Here is a 20,326-nt window from a genome sequence, read left to right on the forward strand (position 1 = left end):
TCAGCCTCCCGAGTAGCTGGGACTACAGGCGCCCACCACCTCGCCCGGCTAGTTTTTTGTATTTTTTAGTAGAAACGGGGTTTCACTGTGTTAGCCAGGATGGTCTCGATCTCCTGACCTCACCCACACTCTATTCTTAATACTGCAGCCAGAGAGATCTTTTTAAAACATGCAATTATCCTTAGAAAGACTATTTACTGAGAACCATCTATGTGTAAGACACTGTTATAGGTGCTGAGAACGCATTTGAGAACAGAAGAGATAAAAATCACTGCCCTCATGAAGCTTTTGTATCCTGGAAGGGAACAGACAATAAACTATAAATATAATAAATAAGTAAATTATATGGTAGATCCATAGTGCTATGGGTAAAAAAGAGAGCAGGGTAAAGGGAAGTAGTACCAAGAAGAAAGGGATGTGTTGCAGGTTCAGGGAGACAAGTCTAGGCCACACTAGCAATGTAACTTCTGAGCAAAGACAAAGGAGGTGAGGGCTTAGCCATGCAGGTATCTGGAGAAACAGCACTCCAGGCAGAAAGATGTTTCCATTAAGTCTCTCAGGAAATATCTGTGGCTTCTTAGACCTCTAACTGATGGGCTGAAAGATGCAAGATTTTAAACTTGTTGTTTTTAATCTAAATATTACTTGTATTTTAATTTTAAGTACTTAATAAGCCACAAGTGCTTTTTTAGAAATGATAATTTAAGTGAAGTATTAGAAACTATTCATGCAAGCAAGTTTTCGTTCTTTTTCTAAAATTTAATTATGAGTTTTGTCTTTCATTTAGTTGAGTTTCTTTCATGGCCCATAAAAAGCAGTCCAAAAGGCCTGCATTTTTTTTATAAGCACATATGACATATCTAATATTTAGGGGAAAAAAACACAAAAAAACAGCAAGTGCACCAAACATGGAAATCAACTGGATTTAGCTTGCTAAGAATATATAACTTTTCAAATACAAATATCAAATGATTTTTCAGATTAAGCCAGTTATAAAACTAGTAATAAGCAAAGTAATCAGATTTACTAACACAATAAATTTAGCACAAAATTATGGATTTTTAAAAGCTTGTTAGTTTCCACCTAATTGGATGACTAGCACAATGTTTGTTTTTACCTTCCGGTGGCCTGTTGGATGTTGCCACAACGACGACCCCGTTTTTGAACAGATTTTCAAAAAGCTGTTTCAGAATCATGGCATCAGCAATGTCAGTGACCTATTGACAACAACACATTTGTTTTATTTTAATTTCACTTCTGTTCTAACAAATTTGCTAATGGATCATCTTTTTTTTTAAGATGGAAGTAAATTCCAAGAGAAAAATTCTAATTATCATCATAAAGAAAAGAGTAGATAATTAAAATCATGAAACACTGTATAGCAGCCTTTTAAACTTGACTCTGCTTTTTTGCAAGCCTATCATTTCTATACAAATTACCAAATGGTTCTATGATAACTTCTTTTATAGAACTACAGGTGGAAAGCATAGATAATTGTCCTAAACATTTAGGAAGTCTAATTAATTAGAACTAACATGACCAACACCCTCCTCCTCTTCCCACCTGTTTCCCCCCCCCCCCCCCCAAAAAAAGAGAGATGAAAAAATAATAATAATAAAATATACAGGCTGTTTGAGATTTCTAATACCTTTCTGGCAAAGGTCCCTGGAAAGGTGACTTTAAATGGTCATGGGACTTTAGAAATAAGGACAAGTAGCCAGTGAGACATAATCAGCTGCTGTTGAAAATAGAATGATATGACATAGATACTATTGTGCAATTGTTGCACAAAACAATTCAACAGATGGCCCATCACAAAAATAAGCAATTTCATTGTTCTTTTTAAGTGCCTTCTATTACTGTCCATGAATAATCAAAAGGCACTGCAGTCACTTCCAGCACAGCCAGCCTCTGCTAACCTTCACAAACACAAATATTCCTTCTACCAAAAAAAAAAAAAAACAACCAAAACAACCTTTCAAGAATGGCTAATATAGTCCCTTAAAAAAATAACTTGTGACAATACTAGAAATGCATAATAAAGATAAAACTATTCCATCCAAGTTAGGTTACAGAGAAATGTAACTATTGGTCTTCTCTAAAATTGTTTTTTAAATTCACAATTACGAAGTGAGCTTAATGATGTAACTTTTTCTAAAGGCTTTTAAAATTCACAAAGACAACAATTAAGGAGGGAAAGAAGTTGACTCCAAAAATAAATTTGTAATGAAGATTGACATCAATCTTTGTAAGTATATAACAACATGGGTTTTAGATACTCCCAGTGTAAAAATGTCTTGATCTTTCTTTGATAGCACATTTCAAATAATCTCAGTACAACTTGCTTTACATATATCCACAAGATATAGTACATTGTTATTTTTAAACCCCATTAGAGGACATAAAAATTGGTGAATTCTTTCAATTAAATCAAAATCCTAAAAGTTACAAACTGAATGGTTATAATGCAATTAACAATAACCTGGGTTGCACAAGTCTAAATCACTTTTCTTTTTACAGCTAATATCTTACTCAAAGGTTTAATTATTTCTTTCCCACCTGAAAACAAAACCATGAAATAGGGATGTATTTTTTTATTTTTTATTTTTTATTTATTTATTTTTGCTGTCTCAGGTTATAACCAAAAAACTACTAAAGATTCCTTACATTAAAAAGACTTCGAGAACTTCAAAATGGTGATTAAATGAAAAGGAAAGTGGTGCTGATATTATTTAATTTAGAGTTTAGGATCACTGTCAAATTTGGCTTCCGCAAAAACACTGACAGAGAAAGTCCTTTTCAAATGCTTGAACACCAGTGGCATTTCTGATGAGAGAACAGAACAAGCTTGCACATTTTAATAGTAACTGCACTTTTAAATTACATTGCCAATACACTGACTTTTTAAAAGAACAATATCAATGAAAGGTTGCCCGATTTTAGAGAATAAAAATGGTCATTTGACTATATCATTAATGTCTTTGAAAAAAATGTAAAATAGCTTTTGTGCCCTAAGGTTTAGAAAACTGAAGGGACATTTAGCTTATGACACAATGCAAAGGTTTAAACTGAAAGTTGAAGAGAGCCAACAGTAAAGGCCTGTGGTTGAGTTATAATTTGCTGTTTTTATATTTCAGAATGTTTTTGCCCTATCAGAGAAAATTAGCTTGGAGAAGCTATGACTAATTAATAAAGCAGGAGTCACTTGGTGTAGCTGGGTGCCAGTGTATACTCTTTTGATCTTGTCCCCGCACTTGTTCAGCCTTGCCGGGGAACAGTAATTTTACAGTATAAGTGAACAGAAGACAATTGGCCACACATTCTTGGAGAGCTGGCTTTTTCAGTACCCAGCATTTCATTACCACCACGAACAAAAGAGAAGGCTACAGATTACCAATAAGGGTAGTCTGCTAATACAGAGAGTGGAGACATTTCATTAGCATTAAAGAGAAAAGATTTTTTTATAACCTAGAGTTGCTTTCCATTATGACTCACTTAAGTAAAAAAGGAAAAAAAAATCTAATGGTGAATTTACATGTGTGAGTGCTTGAGTCTCAGTCATCCACTGATTGGTACAGTGCCATATAATGAGTGACAAACATAAGCATGCATTATCAGTAATTAGGATTAGCACAAAAATAAGCACCTAGTTTTTATTAGCAGTTTTTAATAGCTTTCTTCCTGCTTCATAAAAATGGTTAAAACTATTTTTTAAATGATATTGATAGCTTATAGAGGAGAATTTTGCATGATCTTCTGCTCATCAGAATTCTTTTTTTTTTTTTTTTCTGGACCAGTATTAGTAAAACATCTATTCAGTGTCCCTCTCAGAAGAGATATAAAGAAATAACATTTTAAAAAATCAGTTTTCCTCACTAATCTGATGTCTTCAGAACATAAACAGTTTAACATGTAACATAAATATTCCAAGAGGACATAATGAAGATCCTAAGGAAAACTCTGAAGATAAGCTATTATTTATTTCACCAACCAAAACACATTAAAAAAAAACTACCTATCCAAACACATTTCTCAACCAAGCTAAGAATCGAGTCTCTAACACCTCAGGTAAAACTGAAATGCAACTACTTGAGCGTAGAGGGTGGGAGGAGGGGGAAGAGCAGAAAAAAGAACTATTGGCTACTAGGTTTAATACCTGGGTGATGAAATAATCAGTACAGCAAACTCTTGTGACACATGTTTACCTATATAACAAACCTGCACACATACCCCTGAATCTAAAATAAAAGTTTTAAAAAGCCGAAATGCTACACTTAGTAAGGAAGACCAAGCTAATGAAGAGCATTCTGCAAGTGTAATCTGAATGCTTACCAAAACATAATCTTTAAAATTCCTTAAATTCAAGAGCACAAAAAAGGAGTATATCCATGTTTTTAAGCAGCAATAATTACCATTCATCTCCCTAGTAAAATAAATATTATATTAATTAACACCACCTAAAGGCCAATAATAACTAGCTAAAAATCAAGGCTACTAATACGATTCCATTTTAAAAGTGAAGTGGTGATTGTAGATATACTGTCGCTAAGAATAAAGTGCCTCAAAAATTCTTTCCTAATAAATCAGCAAGTATTGTACTAGGCTTAATAGGCTTAAGGATAATTTTTAGGCTCCACCACTAAAACATCTACCAAAACCCCACCCAGCTCTAGAACTGTATATTTAAACACATAATACAAGACTCTTCATATACCAAGGAAAATGTATAGCATAGCTGTTACTGGTAAACAAGAGCATTAGTGCTGGACTTAAACTGTTAGTTACCAGCTGTGTGACCTTGGTCAAGTTACTGAACCTCTCTGACCCTCAATTTCCTCATCAATGCAACAAAAGCAGTAATAATACCTACCTTGCAATATTGTTATGAGACATAAACTCTCAAGAAATGAGAGACTATTAACTTTGACTATTACCTATGTATGATATATATTCTAGTATTAATATAATTCTGTATTATTAATGTACAGCTACATAGAATTTTAGCTGTAGCTAGAATTATATTTAGCATTATACAGTTATTAAGAACACAGGCACATATAAAAACACTCAATACACAGTAACTAATACTATAGAGCATATAAAATAGATGGAATATAAGCATTCTAGTAAATACATGGGCAATACCTCAAATAGTTCATAAAAGATGGCTTAACTAGCATGTAAACAAACATGAAAAAAAATCAGCCATATTATTCTGTAAATGCTGATTTTGAGTTCTGTAAATGCTGATTTTGCTTGAGAAATGCTATTATATGGAAGGGGAGTGGGACTTAATATGAACCACTTCCATAGTTTTCATTTGGTATTAGATTCATTCATTCATTCATTTATTCACTACTTATTCATTCATTCTCAGACACTGTTCTAGAAACCTGAGATGCATCAATTAATAAAGATTCATGCCTTCAAGTTTACATTCTGGGAATACGGATAAACAATAAACATAATAAATAAGTAAATTACATATAATATGTTAAAAGGTGATATACGATATGGGAAAAAATGTGGCTAAGGCACATCAGAGGTGTGGAGGTCAATGGTAAGCTGCAATTTCAAATAGGGTATTAAGATGGGCCTTGTTAAGGATGTAACTGAGCAAAGACATGATGAAATGAGGGAGTTGCTCTTAGGAATATGTAAGGGTGTGAGGGAAACCCCACGGCACCAGTTGCTGCCTAGGCATTAAAAGTAGAACCCAATGGCTTAAGCCTGTGGCCAGAGATAAGAGCTTAGAGGCATAGCTCTTGCTTACAAGATGGGGCTCCTCACTTTTCCTGCTGCTTCCCTTACTTTAAACGAACCATTCAGGCTTTTGCTCACAAGCATAGTTAGCCACATCCTATTCCTACATATATATAAAATACACATATACATGCATGCTGCTAGTTGCCATACTCTCTCTCTGCCTGACTCTTCATTACTGCCTCCTGTGACCAGGGACGAAGGACTGGCCTTCTGACTCATTGCTCCCTCCCTGCCCAGCATCTGTAATAATCAGTCTTTGAACTTATTTTCTATTGTAGTGGTGTATTGATTTGCACCTTCCCTTTGAAGAACCAGAGTCTGCCCCAGGCCAGGATTTTCCTAGGATGCCAGGAAGAACACAACATCAGGCTCCCAGTGCCAAAGCAATGGTCAGACAGACATAAACTGGACATAAGTCAGACAAGAGCCACAAAGGCATATGCCAGTATAAACAAGCTTCCTATGTGAGGGACTCCTTCCTTGGTCATGGGTCAGACAACCAGGCATCAGGCCGTTCTCCATGTGAAAGAAGTTTTCTGTGAAAGGCAAGCTGTAAACACCTATATCCAGCTGCCTGAATTTCCTGTTAGGGCAGGGTTGCCAGTGCTCTGGTGCTGGAACCCCAATTTAGCTGGGGGCTCTCAGAACAGAGGGACCACTCTGTGCAGAAAGAATGCCCAGTGCAAAGCCTCTGCTTGTTCATTATAAATTGTGTGGTTGGTGGGGATCAGAGTGCTGGCGCAGCAACATTTTGGAGTATATTTCACCCTCTTGAGTTTTAGGGAAGGGGGATAAGTAGAGATTTGGACTTGTGATCATCTAATTTTGGTGTATTGGAGAAACTTCTTTAAGACCTGAAGAAGACAGTTCAGGATACTGAAACTAGCAGAGATCACTTCTTCCCTTAGGGGGCACACTCTTGCCCTTATATTTTCATTTTCTCTGGCTCTTCTAACACTGGGTATATGCAGATATCGGTCTTTTCTTGCATGCAGCAGTAATCTCCAAGATTCAAGTTGGAATTGAAAGGGAATAAAAGAGCAAGACTATTAACATTTTGCATTCTAGGACATTCAGGTCAAACTTGCTCAGGGGAATAGGGTCTCCCATATTGTCAACTCTTAACATACAAGAATGCTATATTATTCAATAATTGGGAATGGGGGAAAAAAAAACATGCTACACTAAAATTTGGGATCAAATGAAAGCAATCAATTTGGTATTGTCTTATTTTGTCATCTCTGTGCATGTTTTCTTTAGAACCTTATGGGAAATAAGTAGTTGGCATAATACCCAACTACTAACTGCGGTTCCTTAACCTATGAAGAAAATAGGATTGAATCTATGAAGAAAGTAGGGAGCAATGAGTGAGGCTGAACTTGTAGGAGACAAGGTCAGAGAGGAAGTAGAAGGGTTTGAGCAAGGAAAATTACACTACCTTATATAACAGAGTATTTCCCCATTGGAGTACAAGCCCTTTTAAGTTGGGTTTTCTGTTTCCTGTGGCCAAAAGCATTCCTAGCAGATACCTCATCTTTCTCTTCCTGGGCTTTAGCTCATCAGTTAATTCTCTTTCCACTGGAAGTAACAGATTTCATCTTAAGGAAAGTGATATTTCCTTACAGTACTTCTTACCAATGTTTATGTTATCTTTTACAGATCATAGGGAAATATGTCTTCACATAGCAGATAGGAGCAAAATACGACTTGAATAGTTCTATTTTCATCAAGACTGTTTGTAAGAAATAGGCACCCGAGATCGAGCTGAAGAAAAGAGATTTACTTGAAACTCCAGGATAGGGACAATACTGATGGCACCTTATGGGGTTTGGCTTGGAATTGGAGGTTGCTATAGAGAGCTCAGCAGCTGTCTAGGGAGTGCTCTAGTGCTCTTTCCCTTAAAGTGATTCAGTTACTTTCTATATTTCTTTGTTTCTATTTCATTAGTAAGAAGAGCTTCCCTCTGTGCCATTTAGTTCAAATTAATTAGAAAGGGGCTAATACTGGCCCATTTGCCAAGCCACACCATACAAGTCCAAGGTTGCTGAGAAGATTGTGGATTAACTACTTATAGATCAGCTGTCCAGGCATGGTCCATTTAGCTGTGGGACAGATAGGGCCCTGTCCTGTGATATGGAATAAGGGCCTTCAAGGCAACTGAGATGCATGAGTCAATGAATGAATAAATATCAAAGCAATTTGGACAGGGCAGGCAATAACAGGGATCTCTATCACATCTGCTTTCTCTCCATCAGGAAGCAGCATTTTATAAGAGCCTGTTTCCCCTGGATCTCTCTTATACTCAATATGTAATCTGAAAAATCCTTTCTGTGGCCTGCATTTCTTTGCAAGACTCAGTTCATTTGGATCGATAGTGTCCTGACAGCTGTTTTTGTTTCCTTCTTTCTAACATATCAACCTTTTGAAATCTGAACCCAATGGAGTATGTCAGTACAACCAGGCAGGTTTCTGGTAGGACTTCACTATTAAGGTGGTATTATGACTCCTGTAAGCCCTAGGAACTTTTACTTTCATGAGCCTCATCCTCAAATAAGAAAACATTACGACTATGTTGGTATAAGGACAAATATAATACAGAATAGACAGATACAGGCTGGAGTCATTATTGATACATTCATTCACGTCCTCAAATTTTAAAAGAAATTAAAATGTTTTCTTGATCCCTAAAAGTATCACGAGCCCTAGACACTGTGTCTGCTGCACCGACTGGGCAGTTGCCCTGCTTGCTCTGTATCTTCTTCAGGATCACGTGCTTTGCACAGTCAGATTTTCATAGCATCCTAACCTTCTTAGTGTTGCCTTCCAATAACACTTATGCCATAAAAACATGCCAATCAGGCCAGGTGCGGTGGCTTACACCTGTAATCCCAGCACTTTGGGAGGCCGAGGCGGGTGGATCACCCCAGGTCAGGAGTTCGTGACCAGCCTGGCCAACATGGTGAAACCCATCTCTACTAAAAATACAAAAAAATTATCCGGGCATGGTGGTGCACACCTGTAATCACAGCTACTCAGGAGGTTGAGGCCGGAGAATCACTTGACCCAGGAGGCAGAGGTTACAGTGAGCCGAGATCACGCCATTGCACTCCAGTCTAGGCAACAAGAGCAAAACTCCATCTCAAAAAAAAGTAAAAATAAAAATAAAAATAAAAAAGCCAATCATTTCTCTGAAAGTTTTGAAATCTACATTTTTAAAGTTAAGGGTAATGATTTTTACATGATACCTAGGAAATTCTAATGCCTTTAGATTTCTCATTTCCATGTGGACATATCAACTATTTTGCAGAATTAAATGAGATAAGGATGTAAAAACACATTGTAAACTACGGATCATTTTACAAAGGCTAGGTATTAATACACCTCTTTAAAAATTTAACTTCAATACCTTAATCAAAATTGTAACTATGCCAGTTCAGTTTTATTTAGAGATATTTTGGTTAAAAGGTTAGTAATGGAAAAATCAAGAGAAATGGCCGCTATTGATTCATCACTGACTGTTGTTCTTGAAAGCAGCATTAACTGTTAAGTCAGTGCTTTTTCAAACAACTCAATGAGGCCCTTTTCCTGCAAAACATTGATGTGATTAGTATGCCTCTTCAGAACGGCAGGAGAGCATCTGTTCTTTTCCATAAAGCCTTTCCTTGGAAGACCTTTGCAGTTCTAAATACAAAGGTGAGTCCAGTCTGTCTTAATATGACTGAAGGAAGAAAGAAGCAAAGATCCCTCTTCCCTAGATGGATTAGTGTAACAGCATTGCTGGTGAAAATTCTTTCCCTTCCATCATAAATCTAGACTATTGTTAGCTATGTGTACCAGTTGCTAAAGGAGACCAATCATGCATGCTTTGGGATAAAAGCATCTTGGCCATATCATCTCCCCACTAATCCAGATTATAAAACACAGAAGAACAGGAAATAACTCACTACCAATTTAAATGCATAATTTCAGAGAATCCTAAAACTAAGAGGAACTTTGAAAGTTCAACTAAGGCAATTCCCTCCCTTTATCACAGACACGTATGTTGTGAGGCTTAGATGAATCACTTGTTCTTTATATAACATTTTTTAAAAATACTAAAACATCTTTAAAGACATTGTTTTATGATAATTAGATTATCTTTGTGGTGTAGGGGAGATGTACAATCATCGACCAAAATTTAGAGGTGGGCAGACTTTTTCTATAAAAGACTGAATAGTAAATATTTTAGGCTTTGCAAGCCATATAGGGTCTCTGTTGTACGTCCTTCTTTTTCTTCTTCTTCTTCTTTCAACTACCTTTAAAATTATAAAAACTTGGCTGGGTGTCATGGCTCATGCCTGTAGTTTCAGCACTTTGGGAGTCTGAAGCTGGAGGATCACTTGAGGCCAGGATTTGAAACCAGCCTGGGAAACATAGTAAGACCTAATCTCTACAAAATTGTTTTTAAAAATTTGCTGGGTATGGTGCATGAGCCAATAGTTCCAGCTACTCAGGAAGCTGAGGCAGGAGGCTGAACCCAGGAGTCTGAGGTTATAATGAGCTATGATTACGCCACTGCACTCCAGCCTGGGCCTGGGTAACAGAGCAGGACCCTGTCTCTTAAAATATGTGTGTGCGTGCGTGTGTGTGTGTGTGTGTATGCATGTATACACTCTTCTTTTCTCACTAACCATAAAAAAACAGGCAGGTCAGATTTGCCCTGTGCAGCTGTGAAGGTTGTGATTTGCCAGCTCCTGAGATAGTAAAACTGAAGCAACTAAAGAGATAATGTGTCAAATCACCTTATAAAACAATGATAAAATCAAGAGCAAAATTTAAATCTTCATACCTCATTCAGTATAACATTCTATATCTATGAAAAATCTCTACTTTACCTGAAATTCATCGAAACATAGGAGACATGCTTCTTCACTGATTTCTTGAGCTATAGGAGCTATTGGGTCATATGATTTAGCCATGAATCCTGGTTTCCTTTTTGGCAAACTCTGTTTAAGGCGATGTATTCCTTAAACGAATGAAATTAAACACAGATGAAATACATTAGTGTATTTTAGACAATTATAACATTTTTTAAATCTCTAAATGAAACTTTAGTATGGACATAAAATTAAGTATTAATTTCATGTAAAATCAAATTTGATCATTGAAATTGTTTGCATTTTCTGTACTTCAAAATAAGTTGTTCAAATATTATTGTGTTCTTATAGTTGTAAGGAAACTTCAAAGTCATTCCATTTCTACTCTTCAATCATTTCAGAAATAACAAGGTAATAGACAAGTGACTAGATGCATCAATACATCCACCTTAGTCGTGTATTTCAGGGATGAGAGCAGAGGAGATGATCCTGCCCAAGTACTGCATATTATGTCTAGCATATGCAATCAGAATGTGTCCTTATCTCTAGCCTAATACACTAAGGCCAGTCCACTTCATTCATTATGTGTGTACTAAATGCTGCAAATATTGGCGGAAAAAAACACATGATTCCTGCTCTGGGGAGGTTACAGTGCAACTGGTAAACAAATCATGCAAAACTGGAATAACATAAGATCACTAGGAAAGCAATAAAGCTTACATGTGTACTCAAACTGAATGCCTACATGCTAAGGTAATACAGAGTAAAGGACCTAATCAAGACTCACTTATTTAAACAGGTGCATTTTTAACTTTTTTTATTGGCCCTTAGTAGAAACAGAAAATGCCTGAGCTTCATATAGCAATCTCTGTTCTCTGATTTGAAAGTATTAAATTAGTCTTAAGGACCAACTCTGGACACATTACTGACTATTTCAACATAGCACAAAACAAATGGAACCAAATAAAATCTTACTGCAAGCAAAAATCTAATTTTTAAAAAGAGTATATGTTCATTCAATGAAGAAAACCATTCTGTAGTGTTTCCCCACTGAAAAAATCACTTCTTTCAGATCATTGCTTACTTTTGTGCACATCTAGCATGAAACCATGAAAATGAACCCGTTTTTTCCTCTTCATTTCCACATAAGCATAAAACATGTCCATCACCATTGTTTTTCCTGTACCTTAAAAACAAACAAACAAAAAATAAGAATACTATTAAATAGTATGTACTGATTGCTGTAATGATTGTTCATTAGCTTTGAGATAATGAAACCATACTCTTCCACTGGGAAGCTGAAGACTATGTCACTTCTTTAGAAGGGGGAGCTTACTTTGTATGTTAAACTAGCTAAAAATAAAATGCTGATATTACTCTTTTCTGTTAAAATCCTGTTTATAGGAAATACAACAATTACTTAACATTACAGGGGCTATTTCTCCCTGAAAACTATGTTCATAAACTGGCAAGATTTACAGTCTTCTCTTCCAAAAGACACTAGCATAAATAAAATAATTAATTAAAAATTTATTGGGTCATTACTATGCATGAGGAACTGTTTTAGGCACTATGGGAAAATTCAAAAATGAAAAACAAGAGAAGAGGCTGGGCACGGTGGCTCACGCCTATAATCCCAGCACTTTGGGAGGCCAAGATGGGAGGATTGTCTGAGCCCAAGAATTCAAGACCAGCCTGGGAAACATAGCAAGACCCCCAACTCAAAAAAAAAAAAAAGAAGAAAGAAAAGAGAAGAAAGATGAAATATAAAGATGAGTATCTAACATAAATATTGAACATGAATCATATATGTAGATTAGAGCTAGAGAATTGCCAATTTTAACACTTCCATTTTTTAAAAGCTGAGAATATAGATCTCTCAAAATAAAATCTACTTGAGGAAATTCTGATACAGTCAATCCTTATAATTAAATTATCTAATTTTCAACACTAAAACTTTTAATGACTACAATCGAATTAGTAGAGTAGAACACTCTTATCTGAGAATTCAGTTACTCAAGGCCCACAATCAATCATAGTCTAAAGATATTAAATGGAAAACTCCAAAAATAAACAATCCTTAAGAATTAAATCATGCAGCTCTCCTGAGTAGCATGAAGAGACCTCATGCCATCCCGTTCCATTCCACCCAGGACATAAATCATCCCTTTGTCTGGCATATCCACACCGTATTCACTACCCTCCCGTTGGTCACTTAGTGGCCTTCTCTGTTAAAAACACAGTATATAAGCTGGGCGTGGTGGCTCATGCCTGTAATCCCAGCACTTTGGGAGGCCAAGATGGGCAGATCACATAAGGTCAGGAGTTCGAGACCAGCCTGGCCAAAATGGCAAAACCCTGTCTCTACTAAAAGTACGAAAATTAGCCGGGCATGGTGGTGGGCGCCTGTAATCCCAGCTACTCAGGAGGCTGAGGCAGGAGAACAGTTTGAACCTGGGAGGCGGAGGTTGCAGTGAGATGGTGCCACTGCACTCCAACCTGGGCGACAAGAGAGAGACTCCGTCTTAAAAAAAAACAAAAACAAAAACATAGGGTTCAGTACTATGTGAGGTTACAGGCATCCACTGGAACTATCCTCTATGAATAAGGGGAAACTACTGTAACTGAATATCCAACAGCCTGAGAATTTAATGCAGGTAGCATAAAAATGTCTTATCCCCTCTCAGAAAGCCTAGGGCATTCGGTTCAGTGGCCCAAGCTCAGTTTGTACCTGGCATTCCTCAGTAAGCCAGACCAGCACATGCTGGTCCAGTCTCACATCCTCCCTACTTCCTCGTCTCCCACCACCACAAGATCACTTCTTGTCTAGTAATTCCTTTGCAATTAATAGAATCCAAAGGCACTTCAGAAAGTAAGAAGATCTAAATCTTATCTTTTGGGTTTCCTCCATGCCACAAGATGACACCAGGCCCATGCCATTTGAATGTCAGAGTGCTTTTGTATATGAAAAAACAATCCACCAAACATTTTTTTATGAAGAAGTCATTTTGATGGAAAGTCATTCATTGCAAAAATATTCAGTATGGTATCTCTTGATATAGTGATTAGCAGTAGATTTTAAATAATTATATTTACCCAGAAAAGTTTACAAAGTTTCAAATTCTGCTGCATGCAGTGTAGTATACTTATAGATTCAGAATAAAGTCATGAATTATCTAACCAAAAATATATTAATTAATCATTAGAGTAAAGCAAATTAAAACTAATATAGGTAAAGATACCACTTTACTTACATTACAACGACTATTAAAAAAAAAGGAACAGAAAATAACAAGTGTTAGCAAGGATGTATAAAAATTGGAACCTGTGCATTGTTAGTGAGAATAACAATGGTACTGTCACTGTGGAAAACAGTATGACAGTTCTTCAAAAAATTAAACACAGGCTAAGTGCAGTGGTTCACACCTATAATTTCAGCACTTTAGGAGGCCTAGGAGGGAGAATTGCTTGAGACTAGGAGTTCAAGAAGACCAGCCTAGGCAACATAGCAAGATCTCATCTCTACTAAAAATTTAAAATATTAGCCATGTTTGGTGGTGCATGCCTGTAGTCCCAGCTACTCGGGAGGCTGAAATGGGAGGATTGCTTGAGCCCAGGAGTTCAAGGTTGCAGTGAGCTATGATCGTGCTACTGCACTCCAGCCTGGGCAACAGAGAGAGACTTTGTGTCCAAAAAAATAAATAACTAAACATGTGTGACCATAGGATCCAGCAATTCCACTTCTGAGTATATACACAAAACAACTGAAAGTAGGGATTCAAACAAATACTTACACCTCAATATTCACAGCAGAATTATTCACAATAGTCAAAAGATGGAACAACCCAAACATCCATTAATGGATGAATGGATAAACAAAAAGTGGTATATACATAAAATGATACAGTTGGCCCTCTGTATCTAGTTTCCACATCCCCAGATTCAAGCAACAGTGGATCAAAATTATTTTTAAAATAAAAAATAAGGAACAGGTGGATTGGCTTACACCTATAATCCCAGCAATTTGGGAGTCCAAGGCAGGCAGATTATTTGAGTCCAAGAGATTGAGACCCGCCTGGGTGACATGGCAAAATCCCATCTCTACAAAAAAATATAAAAATTAGCTGGGCATTAGGCCGGGCACGGTGGCTCAAGCCTGTAATCCCAGCACTTTGGGAGGCCGAGACGGGCGGATCATGAGGTCAGGAGATCGAGACCATCCTGGCTAACACGGTGAAACCCCGTCTCTACTAAAAATACAAAAAACTAGCCGGGCGAGGTGGCGGGCGCCTGTAGTCCCAGCTACTCGGGAGGCTGAGGCAGGAGAATGGCGTGAACCCGGGAGGCGGAGCTTGCAGTGACCTGAGATCCGGCCACTGCACTCCAGCCCAGGAGACACCGCAAGACTCCGTCTCAAAAAAAAAAAAAAAAAAAAAAAAAATTAGCTGGGCATTGTGGTGCATGCCTGTAGTCCTAGCTACTCAAAAAGCTGAGGCAGGATGATCACTTCAGCCCAGAAGGTGGAGGATGCAGTGTGCTGAGATCACACCACTACACTTCAGGACCTGGGTGACAGAGCGAGATTCTGCTTCAAAATAGTAATAATCATCCTATCATCATAATATAAACAAAAAACAATACAGTATAACAACTATTATAGCATTTATGTACCACTTACATTGCCATAAGTAATCTAGAGGATTTAAAGTATACAGGACAACACGCAAAGTTTATATGCAAATGCTACACCATTTTACATACGGGACTTGAGTATTCTCAAATTTTGGTATCCAAGGGGATCCTGAAACCAATTCCCCATGAATACCAAGTATATTATTCAGCCTTAAAAAGGAATCCAACTCATATGCAATGTGCAATAATATGGATGAATCTTGAAGATATTTTGCTAAGTAAAATAACCCAGACCCAAAAGGAAAAATATTGTATGATTCCATTTATATAAGGTACTGAAGAATAATCAAATTCATAAAGACAGAAAGTAGAATGGTGGTTGCCAGGCCAGGGGAGTCAGAGGGTGAGATGTGGAAAATGTGGGAGAGAGGTAGAATAGGAAGTTGTTGTTTAATGGACACAGAGTTTCAGTTTGGGAAGATAAAAATGTTCTGAAGATGGATGGTGGTAATAGTTGTACAACAATATGAACAGATGTAATGCTACTGAATTATGCACTGAAAATGTTTACAAGGGTAAATTTTATATAATGTGTTTTACTATAATAAAAACAATTGAATACATTTTTTAAAACCTATAGTTAACATGCTTAATGGTAAAAGGCTGAACACTTCTCCCCTACAATTTGACAAAGGCAAGGATGTCTACACTCATGTTCTGAAAATGGATGGTGGTAATAGTTGTACAACAATGTGAACAGATTTAATGATAATGAATTATACGTTGGAAATGTTTAAAAAGGAAAATTTTATGTTATGTGTTTTACCATAATAAAAACGATTGAATATATTTTTTAAAACATACAGTTAATATGCTTATTTGTAAAAGACTGAACACTTCTCCCCTCCAATTTGACACAGAAAAGGATGTCTACACTCACTACTTCTATTCAACATTGTACCGGGAGTCCTAGCTGGTGCAAGGAGGCAGCAAAAAGAAATAAAATGCATAAAAATTTAAAGAAGTAAAATTGTCTTTATTGGCAGATAACCTAATTGTATATACACAAAAAAAATCCTAAAGAATCTACCAAATCACCACTAGAGTTAATAATTAAATTTAGCAAGACCATAGGATACAAGGTCATCAAAAAATCAACTGCATTTCTATAAACAGTAACACATATAATGACATTTTGGTCAACAATGGACCACATAGCCAATGGTGGTCCCAAAAGATTATGAAGAAGCTGAAAAATTTCTATCACTTAGTGATGTCATAGCTATCCTAACACGGAAGCACAATTTTTTTTTTTATAAATTTCATGTAGCTCAAGTACACAGCACTGATAACATCTTGTATAAAGTAGTATACAGAAATGTCCTCAGCCTTCACATCCACTCACCACTCACTCACTGACTCATTCAGAGCAACTTCCAGTCCATTCATAGTCAAACAGGCATCCCATATTTTATCTATTATACTGTACTATTACTGCACCTTCTCTGTTTAGATATGTTTAAATAAACAAATACCACAGTGTTACAACTGCCTACAGTATTCAACACAGTAACACGCTGTACAGGTTTGCAGCACAGGAGCAATAGGTTCTATAATACAGCTGAGGTGTATAGCAGGCACATGTATCCTTGCATCCAAGCCAGGGAGAACTATGCTTCCTAACTCCTAACCTTAAAACCAGCCTACCTTTCAACTGGTGAAATTAAAATCTATGTCAATGTGAAACAGGTGAGGTGAAACCAGGAGGCAGCAGAAAAGGGGCTGATAAGCAAAATGTACTTTTATTCTCTTCTAATGTACCAGAGAATTCATTAACCACGCCATCACCACTGCAGTCGGCTGGTCAAGAATTGAGGCTCTGTTGTGAGAAAGTCAGCTGTCGGGTATGAATGAAGCCACAAAATACTACTACCACAGCTTTGGGCTTCTATATGAGATGTGATAAACATTTTACAACAAAAATAATTCATTTCAAGATTGAACCATGATAATAATCCCTCCAACTCATACATCAACCCTACTGCAGTTTCCAGGATTTAGGTTCCATCAGGTCAATCCTCTCAACACATCTGTGAAGAAAGGGGTGAAGTGAGCAGGACAAAGCCCAAATAGAGTGCAAGAATGAAAAGTGGGAAGGGAGTGTTACCAGGTAGCTATTCTCTATCCCATGAAGTCTCCTTAAAAATTATTTATTTAAATTTTTCTTAAAAAAAAAAAAATAAGAAACGAGGTCTCACTATGTTGCCCAGGCTGGTCTCCAACTCCTGAGCTCAAGCATGTTTATTTATTTTTATTTTATTGTATTTATTCATGTATTTATTTATTTATTTATTTATTTATTTATTTATTTTGAGACAGTCTTGCTGTGTTGCCCACACTGGAGTGCAGTGGTGTGATCTCGGCTCACTGTAACCTCTACCTCCCGGGTTCAAGCAATTCTTCTGCCTCAGCCTCCTGAGTAGCTGTGACTACAGGCACCCACCACCACGCCAGGCTAATTTTTGTATTTTTAGTAGAGACAGGGTTTTGCCATTTTGGCCAGGCTGGTCTGAAACTCCTGACCTCAGTGATCCGCCCCGCTCAGCCTCCCAAAGTTGCTGGGATTATAGGCGTGGGCCACCGCACCTAGCCCAATTTATTTATTTATTTATTTTTAAGATAAGGCCTCACTCTGTAGCCCAGGCTGGAGTGCAGTGGTACAAACTCAACTCCCTGCAACCTTGATCTCCCAGGCTCAAGTGATCCTCCCACCGCATCCTACTGAGTAGCTGGAACTACAGGCACACACCACCATGCTCAGCTAATTTTTTAATTTTTTTGTAGAGACGGTGTCTCACCTTATTGTCCAGGCTAGTCTCAAACTTCTGGTCTTAAGCAATTATCCTACCTCAGCCTCCCAAAGTGCTGATATTACAGGCATGAGCCACCATGCCCAGCCTTCTTAAAAGTTAGTACCTGTTTCCCAAGTCCAAAGAAGGAAAAGAATAAAGAATAAGAGCTTATGGTGGCATTTTGAGGCTATTCTCCCAGAGAGCCCCCCAAATGAAAACTTTATCTTTTATTACCTATTTTATTTCATTTTTGAGATGGGGTTCTCACTCTGTTGCCCAGACTGGAGTGCAGTGGCATAATCATGGCTCACTGCAGCCTTGACCTTCCAGGCTCAAGTGATCCTTCCACCTCAGCCTCTCGAGTAGTTGGGACTATAGGCACATGCCACCATGCCAGGCTAATTTTTGTATTTTTTGTGGAGACAGAGTTTTGACATGTTGCCCAGGCTGATCTTGAACTCCTGGGCTCAAGCAATCCACCCACCTCGGCCTCCCAAAGTGCTGGGATTACAGGTATGAGCCATCATGCCTGGCAGATTACCTATTTTATAAGTGGTCTGAACTAAACTTATTATAGCCACCAAAATGTTCATCTCACTTCCCATTTCAGAATTCCTTTCTCTTCCCCTCTCTATATTATAAGGATGTTTCCAAACAAAGGTTGCCACACACCCAAACTATATGAACATCCCATACTATCACATCTTTTCTATAGATTTCAAACACTCAGATGAATAACTTGTAATGTGCTTCCCTTCAGTTAGTTACCATATGGCTGTATTTTCTAAACTAAAATCCAACAACGTTCATAGGGTTTAAAAAAACAGTCCTTTTACAGAAGTGGAAGCAGTTGTGCTTTATCAACCATCTCCATTTATGGTCAGCTGGTTAAAGTAACAGGAGGAACAAAGTTGTTGATTTTAGCAATGACTTAATATGAAAGTGAAGGTACTGGAAGTAAATGTTCTCAGGAGGCAGAGAATGAGCCCTGACAACAGGATGAGAATCATTAATGGTGCCCAAAGGTGCAGGAACATAAAATTGATCAAGTGTCTATTATAAATTGCTTTCTAAATAAGAAGTAAGTATAATTGGTCTCAAAAGTACCAATTAGCCAATGAACTAAGAAAAAGAATAGTTTGAGCTTCTTTTCTGTAATTTCAAGAACTTAAGGAATTTTAAGGGGCAATCTCTAATGTTCACTTTTGTGAACTAAATTATTCTCTTTTATTAGATTAGCTAAATCTGGAAATATAAAACGGATATTCAATGCAAGGCATCAGTAAACAAATTAGAAAAAGAAGGAACAGTTTAGAAAGGAACAGTTTTATCTTTAAGGCATTAAAACTACTTATTCGGCCAGGCGCCATGGCTCACGCCTGTAATCCCAGCACTTTGGAAGGCTGAGGAGGGCGGATGACGAGGTCAGGAGATCGAGACCATCCTGGCTAACACGGTGAAACTCCATCTCTACTAAAAACACAAAAAATTAGCCAGGTGTGGTGGCGGGCACCTGTAGTCCCAGCTACTTGGGAGGCTGAGGCAGGAGAATGGCGTCAACTTGCAGTGAGCCGGGAGGCGGAGCTTGCAGTGAGCCGAGATCCTGCCACCGCACCAGCCTGGGTGACAGAGCGAGACTCTGTCTCAAAAACAAACAAACAAACAAACAAAAAAACTACTTATTCAATGCCCTTTTTTTTTCTTTTTCTAAAAATGTCACTAAGATAATATTCCCTGCCATTACTCCCTCATAACGCAAATGTGTTGTGGCTATAGGGGAGCCTAGAGTGTGAATATTAGTCTAGTACAAAACTGACCTCGTTACATGTGAATGTGAGTTTTCAGTATGCCAGTAGAAGAAATAATTGATTGACAGTAAACTGAGGGATTAGAAAAAAATAAAATTAAAAAATTAAAAAAGACATCAAAGAAATAATTGAAAGCAAGGAGGCAATAAAGCCAAGTAGAAACCCCTTCATGATATCAATGACTGAGGGTGGCCAAGGAGAGGTTTAAGACTAAGAGAAAAGGGTTTGAAGAAAATAGAAACCACAAAACAGAATATTTCAGTAAGAATGAGGTCAGGGAAGACTTCATAAGCAAGACACTACATGATTAGGAAAACCTAAAAGAAGTGACGACTCAGAAGGTTTCCATCAAAATGTGAGTCTTTCTGCCCAGTGTCTAGAACTGGGAGACCAAGGAAATGTTACCACTTAT

At 37.4% G+C, this 20,326-nt stretch overlaps 1 protein-coding gene across 1 annotated transcript in view; it reads right to left on the reverse strand.

Annotated features, from left to right (window-relative positions):
* The window catches only part of AFG1L (AFG1 like ATPase), a 219,225-nt gene that overhangs the window by 142,485 nt on the left and 56,414 nt on the right, over positions 1-20,326 (reverse strand). The window contains exons 4-6 of the mRNA XM_023205967.2: positions 11,707-11,808; positions 10,641-10,771; positions 1,118-1,217 (exon numbers count right to left, since the gene is read on the reverse strand). Coding sequence (XP_023061735.2) covers positions 1,118-1,217; positions 10,641-10,771; positions 11,707-11,808 — 333 coding nt within the window. The remainder of the gene's footprint in view (positions 1-1,117; positions 1,218-10,640; positions 10,772-11,706; positions 11,809-20,326) is intronic.

This window comes from Piliocolobus tephrosceles, chromosome 5 (assembly GCF_002776525.5).
Source record: "Piliocolobus tephrosceles isolate RC106 chromosome 5, ASM277652v3, whole genome shotgun sequence".
NCBI classification, from domain to species: Eukaryota; Metazoa; Chordata; class Mammalia; order Primates; family Cercopithecidae; genus Piliocolobus; species Piliocolobus tephrosceles.